Consider the following 23443-nt stretch of genomic DNA (forward strand, 5'->3'; position numbering starts at 1 on the left):
AAAGCAATAGCTTGTGGAGTTTTGTGCCTTGAGGGACTCAATATTAGAGCCTAAGGTACACAATGAAATTTTAAACATGAGCTTAGATATTCACTATCTGCAAGACCACAGATTCATCCTATTAATAGAGTTTCCTATTTTCCCAATAGTACACTCCTGAGCTGGATGTAATAGTAGTAATGCAGCCAAGTAAATATAACTATAGGTTTAATTTTATCAACACTAGTGTTCCACTACTTACGACTTATAAGAGTTCACAATGTTTAAACTAATTGGTTAATTTTAATAGTATTTTCCCCAGTTTGCCATACTCCATCTTGTCTTTCAGCCTTACAAAGAAATCTATTAAACGGACACACACACACAACTAGTCTAAAAAAAGAAAACAGCTGAAGTGCTATCTTGTAGAAAAGATTTTGATTTATGACTAGTAAATAGAAGATAGACAAGACACAGTTTAGTTCACCATAAAACATAATTTTCTTTTCTATTATAACTTAAAATATGTATTAGGTTGCCTCAGTTAGCTAATGAATTCCTTATGGACTTAAGCAGAAACTAGATGATAATCTGTCAGGAATGCCACCTCTAGACTGGCACAGGGATCAACTGTGTAAACCCCAAAGTTTCTACCTACCTCAATTATCAATATCATATTATTGCCTAAGCCAACTACTATGCAATTTAAATGAATTAACCCTCCATTTTTTCCTGTATGATATGAAATGCAACAGAACTAACAAATCACATAATTTTATTATTTTTTAGCACACAGCTTGAAAACTAAAAATGTTTTTCTTACCCTTTAACGTTACAAGAATACTTTATTTCTAATCCACACTTATAAAAAGTTTTCATGTTCTTGAACAGGGATGATGAATAAATATTCACTTCCCCCTTTTCTTTCCCTTCCCTTTTTCTCCTAAACTTTTCTGAAGCTAAAAATAAATATAAGAACATTAGCCAACTTTACCCACCAATTTGGCACTATCATTCTCAGAAATAAATAAGAAATGATTGTTTGCTATTTCAAAAAAATACATCTAAGAACATCACTATTTTCTTTAGATTTATTTTTCAAAAAACTTAGAATATTGGTAAGAAATGAATACGATTATTTAATAATGCTAAATTTACTACCATTAGATGCTTTTTAAATCATTCACATGAGATTTGCCTTAATAATTTACAACAAAATATATCTAGTAGTCAAAAAATCTGCACGATCCTCATCTTGAAGGAATAAATATTGGAAGATGCTGAAAGTCACTATGGCTCCTTTCTCATTTATAAATCAGTGATGACATTTTCATATTGAAGAACTCACCCCATCCCTCTCAAGTGCCCACACTTAAAAGGAAAAGAGGTGTTCAATTCCTGAGTCACACTTGTTCATTAAACCACTAAATGGGACATAAGAACACTACCCAGAAATGTATGCTGCTCTTGTTACCTCTCTTAAAATCACTTTCAAACATATTGTAGTACTGTGAATTTGTTTATACTGAGGTCATTAAGCTTAAAAGGATCCTAAGACTTAGTTTATTAACTCTATTATCAAAATTAAAATAATCTTAAGAAAAATTCTGATTTAAAAAAAAAAAAAAAACATTCAGGAAGCACCCATAGCTCAGTGGGTAGGACACCGGCCAATACACCAAGGGCAGGTTTGAACCTGGCCCAGGCCAGCTAAAACGACAATTGCAACCAAAAAATAGCTGGGTGTTGTGGCAGGCGCCTGTAGTCCCAGCTACTTGGAAGGCTGAAGCAAAAGAATCACTTAAGTCCAAGAGGTTGAGGTTGCTGTGATCAGTGTTGGCACAGAACTCTACCGAGGGTGATGTAGTGAGACTCTGTCCCCAAAAAACAAAAAATATTCAGCAATTAGTTCCCATAATAAAGTTTTTTTTTTGTAGCACAAAAAAATTCAAGGATAAATTATCATTTCATATACCAAGCATTTTTAATTTCTTAAAAATCTATTTTAAAAATCATTACCTGAGCAAGAGTTATTAGAAAAATATATCTTTAGAACATGTATTACTTAAAAAAGCATTGTTTCTTACACACTGAAAATTTTGCTGACAAGTATGTTAAACCAGTGGCTCTTAACTTTTAGAAGGCTGTGAACCTCTGAAAGAATAACTAAAACTGTGACTAGAGAAAAATAAACATTTACAAATAAAAAATATATGCAAAGATGAACTTTATAATTATAAAGGTTCTCAAGACAATAAAATCCAAGTACCATACCTTAGTATATTTTTCTTTTTTAAGACACTTTCTCCCTGTCACCCAGGTAAAGTGCAGTGGCATTATGCTGCAAACTTAAACTCTGAGGCTCAAGTGATCCTCCTGCCTCAGCCTGCTGAGTAGCTGACCATAGGCACCACAACACCTGGCTAATAATTCTACTTTCAGAAGAAACAGGTTTGCGCCTGGCTCAGGTAGTATCAAACACCATACTTTAAATACATACATAGGTATATGTGTGTGTGTGTGTATAAAAAATTGAGGGGAGTAGTGGGGGGAGACAGAATCTCACTCTGTTGTCCCAGGCTAGAGTGTCATGGCTTCAGCCTAGTAACCTCAAACCCCCGGGTTCAAGCAATGATCCTCCTGCCTCAGCCTTCCAAGTAGCTGGGACTACAGATACCCACCACACCAGGCAAATTTTTCTATTTTTAGTAGAGAAGGAGTCTTGCTCTTGCTCAGGTTGGTCTCAAAATCCTGAGCTTAAGCAGTCCTCCCAGAGTACTAGGATTACAGGTTGGGTTCCCACACCTGGCCCATTACCTTAAATACTCACAAAACTACTACTTTCACAAAAAATACTTAGAAATTTACTTATGTTTTATATATTAAACATGCATGCAACAGCTATTAATAAATCTACAGACTCTTGGTTTACATGCCATACATTTTTTAACACTTCCAATGTCTTTTATATCTAATATAGGCACAAATAAATACCAATAATATTTGTATAAAATGTTATTTCTAGCATTGAAACATAAATTTGTATTTTTTTAAGTGATCAACCCAAATTTTAAAATTTGATTCAATTGATTCACTCAGAGTCTACTTTGTGCCAGGCATTATTATGCCTTCTGTTCCTTACCATTCAAGGAAACCCAAAATCTTAATATTTATTCAACTTTGCCTAAATAGTTTTATGTTTTTGGTTAAAGAAATAAATTTATTTCATCTCACTCTGGATCTTAAAAAGATAAAACAAGAACAAAAAGTATATACAGACACGTATATAATGAAAAGAACATTACTCTAGTTTACGTAAATGCCAAAATATTTAAGTTTTATTATCATTATTGTTATTAGAAACACAGTAATTTGACATACTTTCAAGGGGAATGGCTTTGGGATAAAAATTTAAAAATAGAGAAAATAAAAAATTTACAACTAAAAATTATAAGTGAGTTACACTTACAATAGCCAAGAAGCATTGAAGATAAATTAAATCACCACTAAGGTAGGTAAATAAACTCTACAACCTTATTTATTCTGTAACTTTAAAGTGGTAATGTGAAGAACTTCATAGGCCTTACACAAAATAGTCATGGGTAAGAAATGATAGAAAAACGTGAAGAGGCAAAACGATTTTCTGACAGTAAGGCAGACTTTAAGGTTTTTCTTTGCTCACCTCCAGAGAGTGTTAAAAGCCATTAACTAAAGGGGGAAAAAAAAAAATCAAGAAATAATAAATGCAAAACCATTCATCATTCTTGGAAAATACTTTACCTTAGTTGTCATTTGAATAAAGAACATTTCTGAAATAATATTCATAAAGAATTTAGAATACATTTAATATGATACAATGACCAATTTCAATGGTTCCAGAGAGTGCTTACTCTCATCCTTAATAAGAAGTAGAATGACCATTTTAATACCAAGGCTATATAAAAGAGTAGGTAGTTTTCCTACTACAATGTAATATTTAAATGGATTAATTTCACACTAAATTTAAAACGTGATACCCAATTGGGGCCAATAAAACACCTACCTCCAAACAAGCTAATAACTACTGAAAAGCTTAAACAAATAACCACAAATACTAACACAGTTTAACTATTTTTAGTGTCTAAAATTCCCTCTGGTATTTTAACTCCTCCAACATTTACAAATGGCTAATTTTTTAAAATGGAAAGCCTGAACTGGTCTTATCAAGTAAGTCAGTAAGCTACTGTATTTGCTTCTAAGTGTTGTGGTATTTAATTAAGAAAGCCAAAGTTTTCTGATTAGCATATGCATCCTATTTTTGTGGGTCCTCCATAAACAGACACATAAAGTAAGTTATAGTACTGCTTAGAAGTCTAGACTACATCTTAAGAAATTTCAGGTATATAACTGACTTGTAGATTATATTCATGTAAACAACGCAAACACACCTCCACAGGAGAAAAATCATAGTAGCAATATTACTTACTTACAAGCAAAGCTTTTAGGTTACCAAGGATATCAATTTTGACACTGCTCTCTAGGGAAGAAGGGAAAATGTTTACAAATTTAACTAAACCTAAAAAGATCCCAAGTGGAAGCAAAAGTAAGGGATTAAGTGGGGGAGGGTAGGGGGTTCTGGGGGGAGGAAGACATGAGTAGGGGAACAAAAGAGAGCGAATGGCAGAAAAAGAGCACTGATAAACTCCTTGGCAACATAAACTGATTTAAGCTCTGAATATTTATGATACTTCACATACTAATCAGACACTCTGTTCCAGTGTTTTATCTTTATCTTCTCCCATTCTTCTTCCCTAAAAGGTCTTTGCAAACTTTACTGATACCCTGTATTTCCAAAACAATGATTCATTTTACTTATTGGATCAAGCCCTAGAAGCAGTACTAGTCCCAGGCTGATCTATATAGATCTTTTGGCTTTGTTTTAGTGTGTGTATATTTCATTTTTGTTTCGGCTTTTTGAAATGTCTAAGACCAAGCGATGATTTTCCAGTATAAGTTCTAGAAACATAATCCACTTGTGCAGCTCAAACATTTGACAGACACAAAATAACAATCTGCTCACACTTACTATGAATTTAGTATGTATTCTGCATACTTTATTTTCCAAATTTAGGTTCATGGCTGTGGGGATGTGTGATGTTAATGACTTAAGAAATTTTTAATATTTTTATATCAAATGTTTTTGAGGGAGTAGATACAAAATTTGCATTAATTTTTAGGATAAAAGAGTGGACTTCAAAGAATCATATCTCTTTCAAAGAGTCACTTTCAACTATGCCTCAGGACTCCTGTATTATAACACATTTGCCCAAATTCTTCTACCATTACAAGTATACCCTGAAGAAAATGACTGAAAAGTGGTATTCCCTACTGCAATAATCTCTAATGCAGTACATTTCTTTCCTATAACTGTTTATACTATTTTACCAAAACTTAAATTAATACAAACATCTGAAAGGTAATATCTAAGTATGTGTTTGTAATATACAGAATAAGTTATTTTTTAGAAACGTAATACAAAAGGAGGGCTGTGAGGCATATATTCACCAATATTTCCATTTCTGATGCTGTTATAAGTTCTTGAGTGGAATAGCATTATCACTGATTTATAAAACAGGGAAATGCCAAGGATCCAGATAGATATTTTTCTCCTTTAAATTTACTTCTGGAAGGTTTATGTATAAAAATCCTTCTACATAATTTCATTCATATTTTTGCTTTAAGAATTCTCAACTATGCACTTAGTCTATGGTATCCAAAACTAGAACATAAAACTCATAATATGTTCAAATGTAACTCATTCAAGCATATAATTTCAGTTCTCATAAATTAATAGTAAATGGTGCTTACAGATTTGATATCTGGAACTCCCTGGAAATAGTTACTCAACTTACCTGGTGCTAATCCAGCAGCAGCAGGGCTTCCCATGGATGGGTGAGAGAACACTTGAGAGAAGGCAGACATATTTGACTGGGACACGTTACTCAGCCTGGAGGTTGATCCTCCTTTAGGAATAAACTCGCTTGCAGTAGGATTTGGTGTCTATTTAAAAATCAAATATAGTAAGTTAATAAACTTTAAGCCTCCTAAAAGACAATGAATCTATTAGGTATTAATCCGTAGTGTTTTATTTACTAAAATGTTTTACTAAAAAGATTTACAAGTGTTTTAGGTTCCCTATTTTGATGTATTTTAATTAAATGTCTTAAAGAAAACTTGATAATCAAATTTGAGGATTTTAATCATTTCATTTACAGAATTTTTACCTCAGTAACATGTAAAATCTGTCTTTATTGTCATGCATGCATCATTGCCAAACCATCCTAACATATTTTAGAGAACTGGGAGGTTGAAACTACCTCAAAACTGAGCAACAAGTTTCAAATTTAATATTTTTCAACCACTTCCACCTGGATAAAAGTTAAAAAACTGACTTTGTCCCAAAAATTCATCAGTTCCTTTTTTGTAAGCATTTCAAACACTTCCCCAATAATACAGTACCATGTATTTAAGTAACAGAGGTAAGAAAAATACTTAAAAATGAGGCAAACATATGGAAAGAATTAAGACATTTAAAAAAATAAAAACTCAGATGGCACCTGTGGCTCAAGGTGTAGGACACCAGCCCTATACACTGGGGGTAGCGGGTTCAAGCCCGGCCACGGCCAAAAGTGCAAAAAAAAAAAACAAAAAACTAAATACAGGTCCCAATGCCCATGTCGTACCACATGCAACTTGTTAACACCAAAACATTTTACAATAAGATTACATGAATAAATTTTTTTCACAATGGTACTAGGCTACAACGTTGATATACTCAAGTGGTATAGTACCTTCGGCTTTAAGAACTATAAGAACATAAACAATGTATCAAATTCAAAGAATGGCTGTACTTTTGTCTACTGAATTTCCACAGGAGGCAGAAAAAGCAACTTCCCTATTCTGTGTAAGTGACACTATAAATTGAGAAATTAGAGTTCAAACTACTAAATATGGAAGATAACAAGTCACCAGGCTAACCTAATTGTAAACATTAAACAAATGATATTACCAGCTATAAGCCAGCTAAAATTAAATACAAAGTGATAAAATACAGAAGAAAGACTAAATCTGGACTTAATTAAAACATACTGGAAATACAAGAATCTCTTTTACTGATACATCTAAAACATGAAATTCTGAAAAAGAGTATCAAGCTTAAACCAAACTGTATTTTCCAAGGGGTGCGAAAACCATCTTTTATCATTTATTTTTTATAACTTTTCAAATTCTAAAGTTTTCACAAACAGTGGTATGTGTTCTTCCAACGAATGGCTAATCTCTAATTTCCTAAACAGACAAACCACTATGTTTCACTGATATAGTAGTACTTCCTAGTCATAAGAAAACAAATGACTACTAACAAGATGAAAAAGTAGTGTCAGAGCTCGTGTGTACCAGTTAACCCTAAATCTAGCTTAGGAGATAGGGGTTAAGGTAAAAGCCATCAGATATCTTGGTAAAAGATTACAAATGCCTAGGAGAGATGGGGACATCAAGATTACCAGAAGACAGTAAATTTTTAAAAAGAAGGCCAGATGCAGTGGCTCACACTTGTAATCCTAGCACTCTAGGAGGCCAAGATGGGTTGATTGCTTGAGCTCACGACTTTGAGACCAGCCTGGGCAAAAGCAAGACCCTCATCTCTGCTAAAACAGAAAAACTGAGGCAAAGAATTGCTTGAGCCTGAGTTGGAGGTTGCTGTGAGTTATGATACCACAGCACTCTTCTCAGGGCAACAGTTTGAGACTCTGTCTTAAAAAAAAAAAAAAAAAAAGAAAGAAAGAAAAAGAAAATTAAGAAAATCAAATATACTACAAACATTTTCAGTATACTCCTGAGAAACAGTTATTACTCAGTTTCAATTTCACATACATCCTATGTTTATAATGAATAAAAACCTATCTGATTTCACTGATGAGTTTTTCCTAACTTAAAATCTATTCTAACTTGTTTTGAAAACCTATTTTTAAGGGACCTTGTAAAGGAGGAAAAAAAAAGAAAAGTCCATTCTACCTTTAACAAATGTCATTACAACAAATTATAAGGTCCTCCAAATTTATTACAAAAATATATTTAAGTAGTAAAATTTAAACACCAAACTGTAACTTTTTGAAATCCAATAACCACAAAGGCCAAAAACCTACCCAACAGTAAATAATATGAATTAAGAAGTGAAATAGAAACTTAAAATCCTCCCTCCTTTGTTGTTTGTTCAACTGTATGTACTGGGAATTAGAGAAACAAGAATTTAAATGGCAGAAAAATATTATGCAGGATTTAGGTATAACAGCAAAAATAAAACTAAAAATAAGAGCACGGAACTACAGTTAACACATAATATAAATGAACTGTACCTGGATCAGAGAACTCTGACATATTTAAAGCAATAACCAGAAATTAACACCTAACCTAGAATACTTTTTCAGGATAAAACTCTTTAGAATAATAGCTACAATGATACAGATACATTCTTAAAACTTTTTAATGTTACTGGCTTAAAATATAAACCAATGGTTTATAAAAACTATAAAGATAAGGCAAAATTGGTAATTAAAACAAATACTCCAAAAATGAAATGGTCTATTTAGAAAATAAACTACTTTTAAGTTTAGGAAGAAAAGATTTTCTCTAGGAAGACGACTCAAGAATTTGAGCAATAAATTATTTATCTAACTTCAGTAACACTAAGGAGTACAAAAGAAATAAGAAAAGTAGTAGGGGTAAAAAAAAAAAAAAACAAAAAAACCTCAAAGCAATACTACTCCTGCCCTATGATTTGAATAATCTCTTCCTAACAACCTAGATGTGTCTCTATAATATTAAAGTTTTGTTTTCTATAAAATGTTTAAACACTAATTTCTATTTTATTTAAATTCTAATTTACATTCTTATCTTAGTGTTAAATGCACATTTTAGAAAAATGAACATTTATTTAAATCAATAGTTTTAGTTTCCCATACACTGATATGTACTCTACAATTTTTCACATCAAAACCACCAAGTGCTTCTTATATAGTGAGTCCTCCAAAGTAACAACATCCCCCAACACTTAAATTGATCCCCACCTGTACACTCTGCTCACAAATTTACTAAATCAAGAGCCCTAACCCTTAGGTTAAAAAGTATAATTATCTTTTTTTTTTCTTTAAAAAAGATCAAGTCTCACTCTGCTGCCCAGGCTAGAATGCAATCGCATTATCACACCGCACTGTAGCCTCCAAACTCCTGGACTCAAGCAATCCTCTTGCGTCAGCCTCCCAAGTAGCTGGGACTACAGACACCTGCCACAGTGCCCAGCTATTTTTTGGTGGTAGTTGTCACTGTTGTTTGGCAGGCCTGGGCTGGATTCGAACTCACCAGCTCTGGTATATGTAGCTCGCACCCTAGCCACTTGAGTTACAGGTGCCGAGCCGAGCAATAAAAATTTTTAACAAATAATTATCTGGTGAGGTTTTTAAACTCAGATTTAATACAACTTTACGCTTTTTTTCTATCCTATTATTCCATAGAAACTGCTGTTCTTAACGTAAAATTTAGTACTCAACATACTGGTGGATTCCACTAAAACCAGAATACTAAGGACTAATTTAATAGATAACACATTAAGACTAAAAGTGAAACCATAAAAATTTTTTAATTAGATAGAAAGACAGGAAGAGGTTTATACTGAATGAAAACCAAACACAAAATATATAATATTTCATTGCAAATATGTCATAAAAGGTTCATAAGAAAAAGACCGATGATGGGATGAATGACTGAGAAATACTAATGCTCTTGAATACTGGTCAGGGTTTTTTATATCACACGGTAAACTCAAAATCATTAAATATCCTCTGTTGATAGCTCTTTATCATGAGCTCAGCTTGCTTTACCTGCCCTAATGGTTTCATAAATTGATATTAATCTTTCTACTCCGAATGAAACATGACCTGGAAATCTTGTCTTTACCACTTTAGAGATGACACGTAATAAATTGCATATATTTAAAATATCAACTTTGATTAACTCTTAAACCATTACCCAAATCAACCTAAAATGTCCATCACACTAAAAGTCTCCACAGGCCTCTTTTAATCCCCTCCCCTTCCCTTAAGTATCTAGGAAAACACTGATGAGCTCTCTGTAACTAGATTAGTCTACATTTTCCAGGATTTCATATAAATGAATCACACATACATATGTATTGTTTTTTTGCACTGGCTTCTTTCAGTCAGCATCAAGATTGACCCAGGTTATTGCATTTATCAATATTTTGTCCATTTGTGTTGCTTATTAGTATTTCATATTATCAATGTACCCCAATTTATTTATCCTTTCATTTATCAGACATTTAGACTGTTTCCAGGCTTTGGCTATTCCAACTGTGCTGTGAACACCACGTACAAGTCTTTACTATATTTCATTACTCTTGGTTAAAATGCTAGAAGTAGCTTAGACATCTGGTATGGGTGTATATATAATAAACTTTATTATGAAATTAGTGAACTGTTTTCCAAAGTAGTGGTATTATTTTAATATGTCCACCAGCATTAAAGAAGAGATCAAGCTGCTCTGTGTCCTCAGGAACATGCTTTGGTTGGTCTTTTTCATGTCAGACATTCTAAGAGGTGTGAAGTGGTATCTCATTGGGCTTTTAAATATTAATAATAGCATTTCCCAAATGACTTATTTGCCATTCTACTATCTTCTTTGGTGAAGTGTTTCTTTACATTTTTTAACCATTTTCACTGTTTTGTTTGTTTTCCGTTACATAATTTTCAAAGTTCTTTATATTGAATACATTCTGGATAGAAGTCCTTTGTCAGATACAAGATTTACAAATACTTTCTCCAAGTCTATGATATGTCTTTTCATTTTCTTTCAAAAAGTGTAAGTTCTTAAATTTTAATAATATCCAATTTTAAATTTATTTTTAAATAATTTAAAACTCACAGAAGTGGTACCTTTCATCATTTTTCAGGTGAGAACACCTTACATAACCACAGTACATTTTCAAACCCATATACTATATTACCACTACTGCAGTAATTTTAACTAAACTATGTGCCCAACTTAAATTTCTTTGACTGCATTTTTCAAAGATAATTTTTCCAAGTATAGAAATCCAGGCTGACTCTTTTTCTTCTGTATTTTAAAGATTCTGCTACCACTGCCTTCTGGCTTGTATTATTTTCAGTGAGAAATCTGCTATATGTATAATCAGCTCTCAGTATCAGTATAACCAGTCTGCAGGGGATTGCTTTCAAGACCTCTCTCCTACTGTGGATAACAAAATCCAACAGGCTAAAGTCCCTTGTATAATAAAGTCCTTGTATTATTTGCTTATAACCATATGCACATCTTTCTGCATACCTCTATCATCTCTAGATTACTTTTAATACCTAATGCAATGTAAATGCTATATAAACAGTTGTTATACTATTTATTTTTAAACTTATTACTTTTTTTAAAATTTTCTCTTTGCCGTGGGTTGAGTCTGAGAATGTGTAACCCACAGGTAAGGGGGGCCGACTTGACCTCTATTCCTCAAAAATGGGTCTTTGTTTTAGAGATGCTTCTTTTTATGTCTTTACACGTTCCTCGTGTTGTTTTTTACATGTGATTCATCAGGCTCCTTGGAATTTGTGGTTTACAGGGTCATCACTTTTGGAAAATATCTGCCTACTATTAACATTTCTTAAAATATTAATCCCACTGGTCCTAATAGAGGAGCTCCAATTACAAGTATGTAAGGCTGTTTGATGTTACTACACAGTTCCCTTTTCTCTTTTCCCAGTTTCTATTGCTATGCCTTCAAGTTCACTTCTGCAACGTCTAATCTGCCATTAATCTCATCCAATATATTTTTCATTCTGTTTTAAACTTTAGAACTCTGACTTTCATTTTTCTATCTCTCCCTTAACATGTTTAATATTTCCTTCGGCTTCTTAAATGTACAAATAAAGTTATAATAAATCTGTTTTTGAGCAGTGCTTCACTGGATTTGCTGCAGTCGGCTGCACTAGGCACTTGGCTCGAAGAAGAGCTAACCCCTTGGCAAGCCTTGCCAGCCCAGAGCTCACGCTCTCGTCTTTGCTGACTGCACAACTTCGCCAGCAGTGCAGACAGAGACCCGGCCTGCGGAAGGCCCCCACAGCCCCCGACCCCTCCCTCGGTGCTGCAGGTAGGCTGTGGCCCTCAGGCCCAGTCTGCAGCAGCCTGGCGGGTGATGCCAAATACAGCCATGAAGAAAAAGGTGCTGTTGATGGGGAAGACCAGGTCAGGGAAGATCAGATTACAAAGATTTGTAATCTTCGTGAATTAGATCGCTCACTACACCCCCACACTGGCGCCTGGGTGCCACTATTGATGTGGAGCACTCCCACGTCCGATTCCTGGGGAACCTGGTGCTGAACCTGTGGGACTATGGTGGTCAGGACACCTTCATGGAAAATTACTTCACCAGATAGCGAGACAGTATCTTCCATAACGTTTAGGTTTTGATTCACGTGTTTGACGTGAAGAGCCACGAATTAGAAAAGGACATGCATTATTACCAGTTGTGTCTGGAGGCCATCCTCCAGAATTCTCCCGATGCCAAAATCTTCTGCCTGGTGCACAAAACAGATCTGGTTCAGGAGGATCAGCGTGACTTGATTTTCAAAGAGCTAGAGGAAGACCTGGGCATTTATCTCACCCACTGGAGTGTGTTTGTTTTCGAACATCCATCTGGGATGAAACGCTCTACAAAGCCTGGTCCAGTATTGTCTATCAGCTGATTCCCAACGTTCAGCAGGTGGAGATGAACCTAAGGAATTTCGCCCAGATTATCGAGGCCGCTGTTCGAAAGAGCTACGTTCTTAGTGATTCCCCATTACCACTGCAAAGAGCAGCATGACGTCCACCGATTTGAGAAGATCAGCAACATCATCAAGCAGTTCAAGATGAGCTGCAGTAAATTGGCTGCTTCTTTCCAGAGTATGGAAGTTAGGAATTCTAACAACATCAAACACGTATGGGATGGTGGTTATGTCAGACCCATCAATCCCTTCTGCAGCCACTCTGATCAACATTCGCAATGCCAGGAAACACTTTGAGAAGCTGGAGAGAGCGGTTGGCCCCAAGCATACTCTCCTTATGCCCTTTCTGAAAATGCTAAATTGCTTTTGCATTTATTTTAAATATTTGTAATGTATGCTTAAAAGTGGGCTTTGAAATGTGTGCTGCTTACTACTTTCATCTCTCTCTCTTCCCTACTCCCCAATCTTTAAACTTTGGACGCTATTTACTCAGCTACCCAGGAGAGCTTCTAGATGGCCATTCTGAAAGTTGGTATGGTGTAACACTAAAGTAGGTGGTTTGTGTGTGTTAATTACCTGGTTATAATAGATATGCACATACGAGCCTTTACCACTATCTCCCTGTATTCCTTACCAGACTGCAAAGATGGAAAGTTACTATTTTATCAGCAAGGTATTAAAGTACGTTTATAAATTCTAAAAAAAATAAAAAATAAATAAAATAAATGTTTGGGGTTTTTTTTGAGACAGAGTCTCATTCTACTGCCCAGGATAGAGTGCTATGGCAACAGCATAGCTCACAGCAACCTCAAACTCCTGAGTTCGAGCAATCCTCCTGTCTCAACCTCCAAAGCAAATAATATTTTGATGCTCTTACTTTTCTTTTAATTTTTATTAATTTATTTTTGGGGGGTAGAGACAATGTCTCCCTTTGTTGTCCAGGGTAGCCTCAAACTCCTTCTGCCTCAGCTATCCAAAGTGCTGGGATTATAGGTATGAGCCACCACGCCTGGCCTTGATGTTCTCACATACTGTTCCTATGTCATTTCTGGGCCAAGTTTGATTAATTACATCATCTCCTTATGGGATTTACTTTCACAACCCTTTGCCTGCCTAGTAATTATTTATTAGACTATGACTTTTATCTTTCTGGGTGTTGGATATTTCTACATTCCTATATAAATTCTTGACCTTTGATTCTCCACTGTAATTATTTTGCTTAAAAATTAGTTTCATTCTTTCAGGTCTTCTTTTTTAGTTTTGAAGCATTTATTCTAAGGCTAACTTGGCCCTACTACTGAGACAAATGCCTTACTATTTATCTTACTTGAAGCTTCATAAATTATGAAACTTCCCATGTTATATGGTGAGAACATCAACTATCCCTGGCCTGTGTGAGCTCTGAGAATTGTTTCCTGTGATCTTTTGGGGAATTTCTTTTTCCAGTTCCAGTAGGTACTTACTTCATTCATATCTGCTCATCAGTGCTTGGCTAAAGACTCGGGGGGATCCCTTTACAAATCTCCAGAGTTCTGTCCGTGAGCTCTCTCCTCCTCTGTATATTTTCTTATTAACTATAGCCACCTTAGCCACTGTGGACTTCAATTACATCTCCTCAATTAAGACAGATCACCAGGCTCTAGCTGAGGTCCCTCTACTCACACCAGACCTGGAAACTCTCCCAAGGTAGTAAGCTGGGGTCATCACAAGGCTCATCTCATTTGTTTTTCCTTTCTCAGGAATCATTGTCTTTCACTGCCTGATACCAAATGTCTTGAAAACTATTATTTCATATATTTCAGTTTTATAGCTGTTTGTAAAGAAAAGGTTTATCCCAGTTTTTCCACCTTGGCTATAAGAAGAATTGAGTAGTAATATTTTCAGAACATTAAGAAATTTGACCTTGAGCTAACAATATATAAAATAAGCAAATTCCTTTCGGTTAGACCAGACAATTATTATTTCAAACAATTTGTGAGCAATTCAACTTCCTTATAAAGTTATTTTTTCTTTTCAAGTTTTGTTGTGTCTTCAATATAATATCTTTCCTAACAGATAAATTACATCACAGTTCAACTAACTATCCTTTTGATGATGCAGATATCTTTGAAACATCAAGTCATGGACTCCATTCTGTATCATATTATAGATACAGAATTCAAATTCAATTACTTCTACTCATGGCACTCTCTACCAATGCCTTACTCAAGTCACCATCATCTCTACCTAAGTTTATTACAACATCAACCAAATCGGCTCCTTTGACTCTGGTTTCTCTCAACTCCAGTCCATCTTCCACCCTTCACCACCACCAAGGAAAGAAAGAGAAAAAAGCAGAAAAAAAGAAAAATATAGATGAGAAAGAAAGAAGAAACAGAAAGAGAAGGAAAGTTTTGTTTGATGGCTTTATTGCTGAAATCAAATTAGAACTGATGAGGTCAAGTCTCCAGTACCTTTGGCTAAAATAAGCCAATTATTTTAAAAATAATAATTATCACAGGAGATAAAATGCTGATATTAATCCATCTTTTATCTATTTTTTTCCTAAAACCAGAGACTCCAATCTTCCATCTTTACCACTTTTCTTCTCTCTTTGGGGTGACAGTGGAGTAAGTTGGGATTACTATAAAGGATTTGTGCCCAAAGTAGGGATGTGTAGGTATGTATGTTGGCAAGAGCAGAGAGTCAAGAATTATTTGAAACAGTAGAGAAGGGATACTAGCAATGAGGAAGAAATTCTTCTGCCTTATTAGAACAATCTAAAAATGCATAAAAAAACAAAACCCATGGACATAAAGAGTACCCCATTTGGACCTATTTTTATTAGTCTTCTGTGTTAATAAACACAGAATAAAAAGGAACAGAGTGAGATGAAAAGGAGAAGTGAAATGGCTATAATAAGAACCTCCAAGTTCACATTTCTACAAGATTTTTTACAATTTTAATTTCCCCTTATTTCAAGCATTATTTAAACAAGGTCAATTTCCAATCAAAACGGTCTTAAATTTGGGGCTATTTAGAAATATCTATTTTTAGCTAGTCAAGTTTTACCTTACAAAAGTAGTATGTAAATGTGGTAAGTAAGTGTGGTATATAATTATAGTTTATAAATTTTCTGGAGCAAACAGAACCCTCTGACTGAAAAGCCCAATAAAGGAAATAAGATTTTCTAAATCAAATAAAATTGGTGGAAAGAACGTAAGAAATATGATCACTAATATTTCCAAAGGATTCACATTAGTATTCTTCTAAATAGGTATTCTATTTATAAATTGACTAAAAAAAAAAAAAATAGGAGAAAAGCAGTATGTATAGGTTGGAGATTGCCAAGTGAAGATCAATGAATAATAAGCTTTATGTCATGCTAGAGCAAAACCAAAAAATTGTCATGATCCCAGCATAAAGTAATTCTCTGTATATAAGAGCTTGAAGCTATAGGAACCTAAATTTCCCAAGATATTTGTCAGGTCAAACTTTGTCAGACATGGGTAATACTATAAATATTTATAATAATCTCCTGATCAACAGTTTGATAACAGGTATCAAAATGAAAAATCAGCATATCCTTTGAGCTAGCAAACCCACATCTAGGAATTAAAGCTAAGGAGACAAACAGAACAAGCAGAAGATATTAAGTTTAGCACAGTGTTTTTTTATTTTTTTTTTTTTTAAAGAAGTAACAAAAATATCTAGCAGTACAGATCTGGTCAAGTGGGTTATTCCATACAGTAATGTGACCTGTTAAAACTTATATGGATTGAGGACAGGTATGGGGCTCATGCCTCTAATCCCAACACCTTAGGAGGTTTAAGGTGGGAGAACTGCTTGAGCCCAGGAGATTGATAACAGACTGAGCAACATAGTGATACACTATCTGTACAAAAAAATTAAAGGGGGTGGGGGCAGTACCTATGGCTCACTGAGTAGGGTGCCAGCCCCATATACCGAGGGTAGTGGGTTCAAACCTGGCCCGGCCAAACTGTAGCAGCAACAACAACAGCAAAACAGCTGGGTGTTGTGGTGGGCACCTGTAGTCCCAGCTACTCAGGATGCTGAGGCAAGAGAATCGCATAAGCCCAAGAGCTGGAGGTTGCTGTGAGCTGTGATGCTACAGCACTCTACCGAGGGTGACAAAGTAAGACTGTGTCTCTTAAAAAAAAAATACAGATACAAACAAAATGTAGATTGATTACTAACAGAGACTGGGCATAGTGGCTCATGCTTGTAATCCTAGCACTCTCGGAGGCTGAGGCAGGAGGACTACTTGAAATCGAGAGCTTGAGACCAGCTGAGCAAGGGCAAGATGCTGTCACTACCAAAACTAGAAAAAAGTAGCCAGATACAGCGCTGTACACCTGTAGTTACATCTACTCAGGAGGCTCATGCAGGAGGATCACTTGAGCCTGAGAGCTGGAGGTTACAGTGAGCTATGATGATGATGCCACTGTACTCTAGCCAGGATCACAGAGAGACTCACAAAAAGTAAATTAAAAAAATATATTAACAAAATCACTGTCTCTGGGTAGGGAAGTCACTAAGAATATTGTTGCTTTCTTCTTGGTACTTTTTTCTATGCTATTTGAATGCTTTAAATTGAATATACAGTCAGCAATCCCTATTCACCAAGTTCCAACTCTATGGATTTAGCCAACTACCAATAGAAAATATTAATATTTGGGAAGAAAAAACAAAAATAACAATATAATAAAAAACTCAGTGCCTGTAGCTCAGTGGTTAGGATGCCAGCCACATACACCAAGGCAGGCAGGTTCAAACCTGACCCGAGCCTGCTAAAACAACAACTGCAACAAATAAAAAGCCAGGCATTGTGGTGGGCACTTGTAGTCCCAGCTACTTGGGAGGCTGAAGCAAGAGAATGGCTTAAGCCCAAGAATTTGAGGTTGCTGTGAGCTGTGACGCCACAGCACTCTACTGAGGGTGACACAGTGAAACTCTGTCTCAAAAAAATAAAAATTAAAAAAAAAAAACCCAAAATAGAAACAATACAGTATAATAGCTATTTACATAGTATTTACATATTGGGTATAGTAGAGGATATACTGAAGTTATGCACACACAGGGTGTCATTAAAGTTTCATATGCAATTTAAAACAGACAACTACTTTAGGTTGCACATGAACTTTATGGACACCCTGTATTATGAGCATCTGTGAATTTTGGTTTGGAGGTAGAGGTGTTCTAGGAAACCCATATCACAAAGCCCCTAGAGACAATGATAACATGTTTTGAAAATTATTTATGTTTTTTATTTTTTGGACACAGTTTCACTTCACCACCCCTGGTAGAGTGCCATGGTGTCAGTAACTCACAGCAACCTCAAACTCTTGGGCTCAAGTGATTCTCTTGCCTCAGCCTCCCAAGTAGCTGGGACTACAAGAGCCTACCACAATGCCGGGCTGTTTTTAGAGATGGGTTCTTTCTTGCTCTTGCTCAGGCTGGTCTCGAACTCCTGAGCTTAGGCAATCTACCCACCTCGGCCTCCAAACTGACACGATTATAGACATGAGCCACTGCACCCAGCCTGAAAAACTTTTAAGTTTAAGATTTGTTAATTATGAAATCATTTACACTAGTCCCCTTTTCATTAGCATATCATCACTGAATGGAATGAGATGAGAGTTCACATGAAATATACAACAAACATCTAAATTGAGACCACTAGAATCAATGCATATAAAAAAGGAAAATCTACATTTGGATGTTAAAAGACATTTAAGAACAAAACCAGGTAAATGAAACAGGTGAACTGCTTGCTCATCTGTTACAAATGAATAACCCTAATCCAAAAATCTCAAATCCCAAATACTCCAAAATCAGAATCTTTTTGAACTGTGACATGACACTCAAAGGAAATGTTCACTCCAAAATTTCAGACCACAGATTTTTGGATTTGGGATGTTCAACCAGCAGGTGCATGGATATATTCCAAAGCACTTCCCACACACACAAAAAAATTCAAAATCTAAAATAGAGTCCTAAGCTTTTTTTTTGTTGTTGTTGTTTTGTTTTTTGAGACAGAGTCTCAAGCTGTCACTCGGTAGAGTGCCACGGCGTCACAGCTCACAACAACCTCAAACTCTTAGACTTAAGTGATTCTCTTGTCTCAGCCTCCCAAGTAGCTGGGACTATATGCGCCAGCCACAACGCCCAGCTATGTCCCAAGCATTTTGACTAAGGGATATTCAACCTGTACTTAAAAGAATCTAAAGTAATTTTACATGTCAAAGTACTTCAATAATAATAATCAGTAACAGTCCCAAGGCATACCACCTAGCTTATTCCTAATATCATTTTCCCTAAAAGGAGTAAAAAATATCCATTTAGTCAATTAAAAGTCAAGGAAAGTGAAACTATCACAGTATTCCAAAGAAGCAAGAACTACTTTATATAGCTACAATTATCTTCTATATCTACTATGTACATCTACTATCCATAGCTATATAAATACTATTAATAAAAACCATTTACCACAGTCTACAGTAGGTAGAAAAATTTACTTTAGGAATATTCTTCCTAACCAAGAATCCTACCATTTTTAATGACTAAATCTAATATATTTTAAGATTTCTTTACATAGTCCAAGAAATAAAGGTAGACCTAAATTGTAAATCAGTTAAGAGTGAAGACAATTTCAAAGTCACATGAGCAACAGATCTTAGTGGCTGATGGGAAAGGGCAGATAAGGAAGAAAGAAGAATCTAAAAGAATTCACAGATTATACATTGAGTGATATGAATAACCAAGATAGATGGTGGGTATACTGTTGCTAATGAGTGAGCATGTATAGGTATATATGAATAAAAACCAGATTTGGAAGGAAAACATACGGGGCTCATATTAGACAGGATGAATTTGAAGTCAATCCCAAAGAGACTAAGATCTATTCAGAAGAAGCTAGAAATATAATTATTTAGAGTGAATGCAGAAGACTGGTAGGGGAAAAAAAATATCTGGGAATTAAATATGAACAGGGAGCATGAGAAATAATGAAAACATCTGAGATCCTCAAAGTGCATTATGAAGAATAAAACAGATGAGTCAATGACAGCTTGGGAGAGTTCTTGAAGGCAGGGCAAAGGAAAAAAGGCCTTAAAAAGACTAATAATGAGCAGTCTAAAAGCTAAGAGAACCAAAGTTTCAAGGAAGGGGGAGTGATCAACTGTCACTTGCAACAGGGGGTCAAGTAAGAATGCCATTAATTTTGGCAGTTAGGCAACCTTATGAAAAACAGTTTCGACTGAGTAGTAAAGTAAAAAATACTGAGGATTAAGGATGAATAAAAGGTGGAAAAGTAGCCATAATAAGCAGAAACTACTTCCCAAACTATACTGTAGTTTCCCACATGTCCCTTTCCTCAGGTAGCATTCTGTGGTCCCAGGTTCACCACGTAATAGCAGAGACTTAAAGATGCCACGTTTATAAACTAGGAGGAAGAACACAACATAGAGGATGAGATAAGTGAAGGAATAAATTGCTAGAAGGAATAAAGATGCGTTCTAGAGCATGTAGTAAAGGAACACCTATTTGAGACAGAAGGAAAATAAGAAAGAGTAAAAATGAAAATTTTGGAACCAGGCAGAAAGGTGATACGCAAGGCAAATCATTCTCAGCCTTCTTGCTTTCCCTTCTGAAGAACACAAGGCCATCCCCCAAAAGAAAAACAGTGAGGGTTAAGTAGGTTTGAGGAAAACACTAAAGGTTTAGAATAGCGTTCTAAACCTAGGCTGGGGTGAGAAGCAGAAACACTGTACCACTGCTCTACAACTTTTCAAGTCCCAAGAAACCCTAAGTAGACAGGCTGAAGCTTCTTCTCTTTTATAAATGCTGATCCATTCCATCAAAAGCCTAAATTATCCAATTTCCTGGACCCTAGTGAATACATCACCTTCAGTAACACCTAAATCCTGTGAGTAACTAAGGACTGAAGTATATCTAGGGAGTTTCAAAACCTCCCTGAGATCTTAAAAGCACCAGCAATAAAAAGTAGAATTCACAAGAGAATTTGTGGACCAAGAGATTTTTAATGTCATCATTCTTATAATTAAACGCTTCTTACAGGAAATACCAGTTCATAAGACTACGGGGCGGGGGCGGGGGGGACAGCATCAAAGGAAATGTTGACAAGAAGATAACGAAGTCAGATGGATCCCTGATATATTCAAAAGCTGTCATTCATTTTAACACCTTGCTAAGTAAGCTAAAACAACAGCAACACAATTTACGGTTTATGACCTCACTATATTCAAAGGTCTGAGAGAAAATGAACACGATTTTATGAGTCATTACTTTTAGGTAAATGAAAACCTGGAACACCATGAGAAATTTATAAATTGTGCACATCCTTTCACTCAAGTTGACACGTATTGCTCACTGATCACTCTTCAGTACTTCTAATGACGTAACTCTTTGCTGATCTCACTGACACACTACTAGAAGAAATCAATGTTAGTAAAGGCTTATGGCTTAAATGGAAAGTGGAGACAGGGAGAAGGCATCATAATCCTTCCAAGCAAGGGGAGGAAAACTGGCAAACACCCTTGCTTGGTTAATGACTCTGGGTAAACACTGACGTGCACAGGACTTCATCAGCATTCAGGGGCTCCCCAAGTCCAAGTCCAGGGCATTTCAAAGTCTTTCATGAGAACCAATGAGGTCAAACACAATCCTCAAAGATCTCAAAGTAGATCTTCCATTTGACCCTACAATCAAGGCATTTGCCTAGATGAAAAAAAATCATTTATCATAAGGACATTTACACTAGATTGTTTATCACAGCTCAATTTACAGTTGCCAGGATGTGGAAACAACCTAAATAGCTAATGATTCAGGAATGGATTAACATATTGTGGTACATGCACACCATGGAATACTATTCAGTCATAAAAAGATGGTCACTTCACATCTTTTATAATATCCTGGATGAATATGAAACATATTCTTCTTAGTAAAGTATCACAAGAATGGAAAAGCAATTATTCAATGTACTCAATACTAATATGAAGCCAGTAGACAATCTAATACACGCCCACATAGGAGAAAAACTCATTTCAGTTCAGGGGAGGGGCTGCTGCAAGCTACGCTGATGCCACCATCCTCTACACAGGGCAACAGAGTTAAGACTGTCTGAAAAAAAAAAGAATGAAAGAAAAGATTGAGATGACCTACTAAGTTTTTAAAGGAAAGGAAACAAACAGAATAGGAAAGATGAAAATTTCTGGCTACGTATAAAACATGTAAAACAATATTAAAAGGTAAAGATCACACATACACACACCCAAATTAGTATAGAACAGATTTATAAAAATTATTTTTCTCTTACAAAAAAAAAAATAAAAACTATATTGACATACACTATGCTCTGCATAAACCACTCCAAGTCCCCAGTTTAGGAATCCGCAAAGATAGTAAGGCAGACTAGATGACAAATTTTCAATACTTCAACATGTGACTGCCAATGTTTGACATTTTAGAGCTTATAAAGTTCTCTAAATCTGGAGTACAAAATTCTTTATGTCCTGAAAGGAAAAGAACTATGTGAAGCATACAATAAACAGTTTTGAAATATTAGGTTCAGATGACACTAGTTCAATTTTTCACACACATTAGTACATATCTATTACTACCTGCTTTAATGTTTAAAAGCATTAACTCTAGCACATATTCTTATACCAACCAATGATTATGCTATACTAAAAAGAGGTACTTCAGAACTGCCACTGGGATAGGCAGGGAGTTGTGGAGAGATCAAGGTCAAGAAGCTATAACTCTCCATTGATCAGTGTTTCACCCTTACAACAGATGAGTGATTATAGTTCCACTTGTATCTGGTTCTTAGACAGGTGGAGACCAATTTATTTTCAGATTTTCTTTTTAAAACTGAAAAATAATTCTAACAATGCATATTAAATTTCTCCTCCATTGATTTCAAAGACAAGAAAATTAAATTAAAACAACTACATTGATGTTCATAATTGACATACCAAAATTTGCCAATATAATTTTAAATATCTGATTCTGTGGAACCCCTCCGTTTTTCCTTAGCTTAAGAAAAACTATAAAAATTTCAGTTTAAGCAAACAGCACATTTTCATATTTATTTTTGGAATAATTTCTTATTCCCATGCCCAAAGCAACATCTAATCCTGTCACACTTTGTTTTGAATGTAACAAAATACTGTGGGACCTATTTATAATGTAAAGTAAGGAGAGAGAAATAAAACCAAGTTGGTAAATTTGTTATAAGTTTTCTGTGCATGGTACATACACACATACACACGGGATTAGGCTTTAGCTAGGATTATAATTTATTCTATTATTTTTATTTTTGGCATCAGAATAGGAATATTTTTTAAATTCTAATTTACTCAAATTTTAGTAGGAAAGATACTCTACTTCTGGCTAAAATGAAATTTTAATTAATAAAACTGCATTATATAATAATTATGAATTTTTCAAAAATGAAAATAATTATAATCCAAATTAAAATGGAATATTATTTTGGAATAATTATAATGGAATAATTATTATTTTGTAGGGACTCCAAAATCTCATATAGAAACTAGCCCTTGAGTTATAAAAACTCATTTGCAATACTCAGTATTGATAAGTAATGGTAAAAACAA

The 23443-nt window shown here is 35.0% G+C and overlaps 1 protein-coding gene and 1 pseudogene across 3 annotated transcripts in view; one reads left to right on the top strand and one right to left on the bottom strand.

Annotated features, from left to right (window-relative positions):
• Positions 1-23443, bottom strand: part of PAN3 (PAN3 poly(A) specific ribonuclease subunit) — a 146439-nt gene that overhangs the window by 75515 nt on the left and 47481 nt on the right. For all 3 annotated transcript variants that reach the window (XM_003797613.2, XM_023517766.1, XM_023517767.1), the window contains exon 6: positions 5871-6018. In XM_003797613.2, coding sequence (XP_003797661.1) covers positions 5871-6018 — 148 coding nt within the window. The remainder of the gene's footprint in view (positions 1-5870; positions 6019-23443) is intronic.
• On the top strand, positions 11434-13517 carry LOC105887781 (annotated as a pseudogene).

The sequence above is a fragment of the Otolemur garnettii genome, unplaced genomic scaffold (assembly GCF_000181295.1).
Source record: "Otolemur garnettii isolate 467f Iridium unplaced genomic scaffold, OtoGar3 scaffold00120, whole genome shotgun sequence".
Lineage (NCBI taxonomy): Eukaryota > Metazoa > Chordata > Mammalia > Primates > Galagidae > Otolemur > Otolemur garnettii.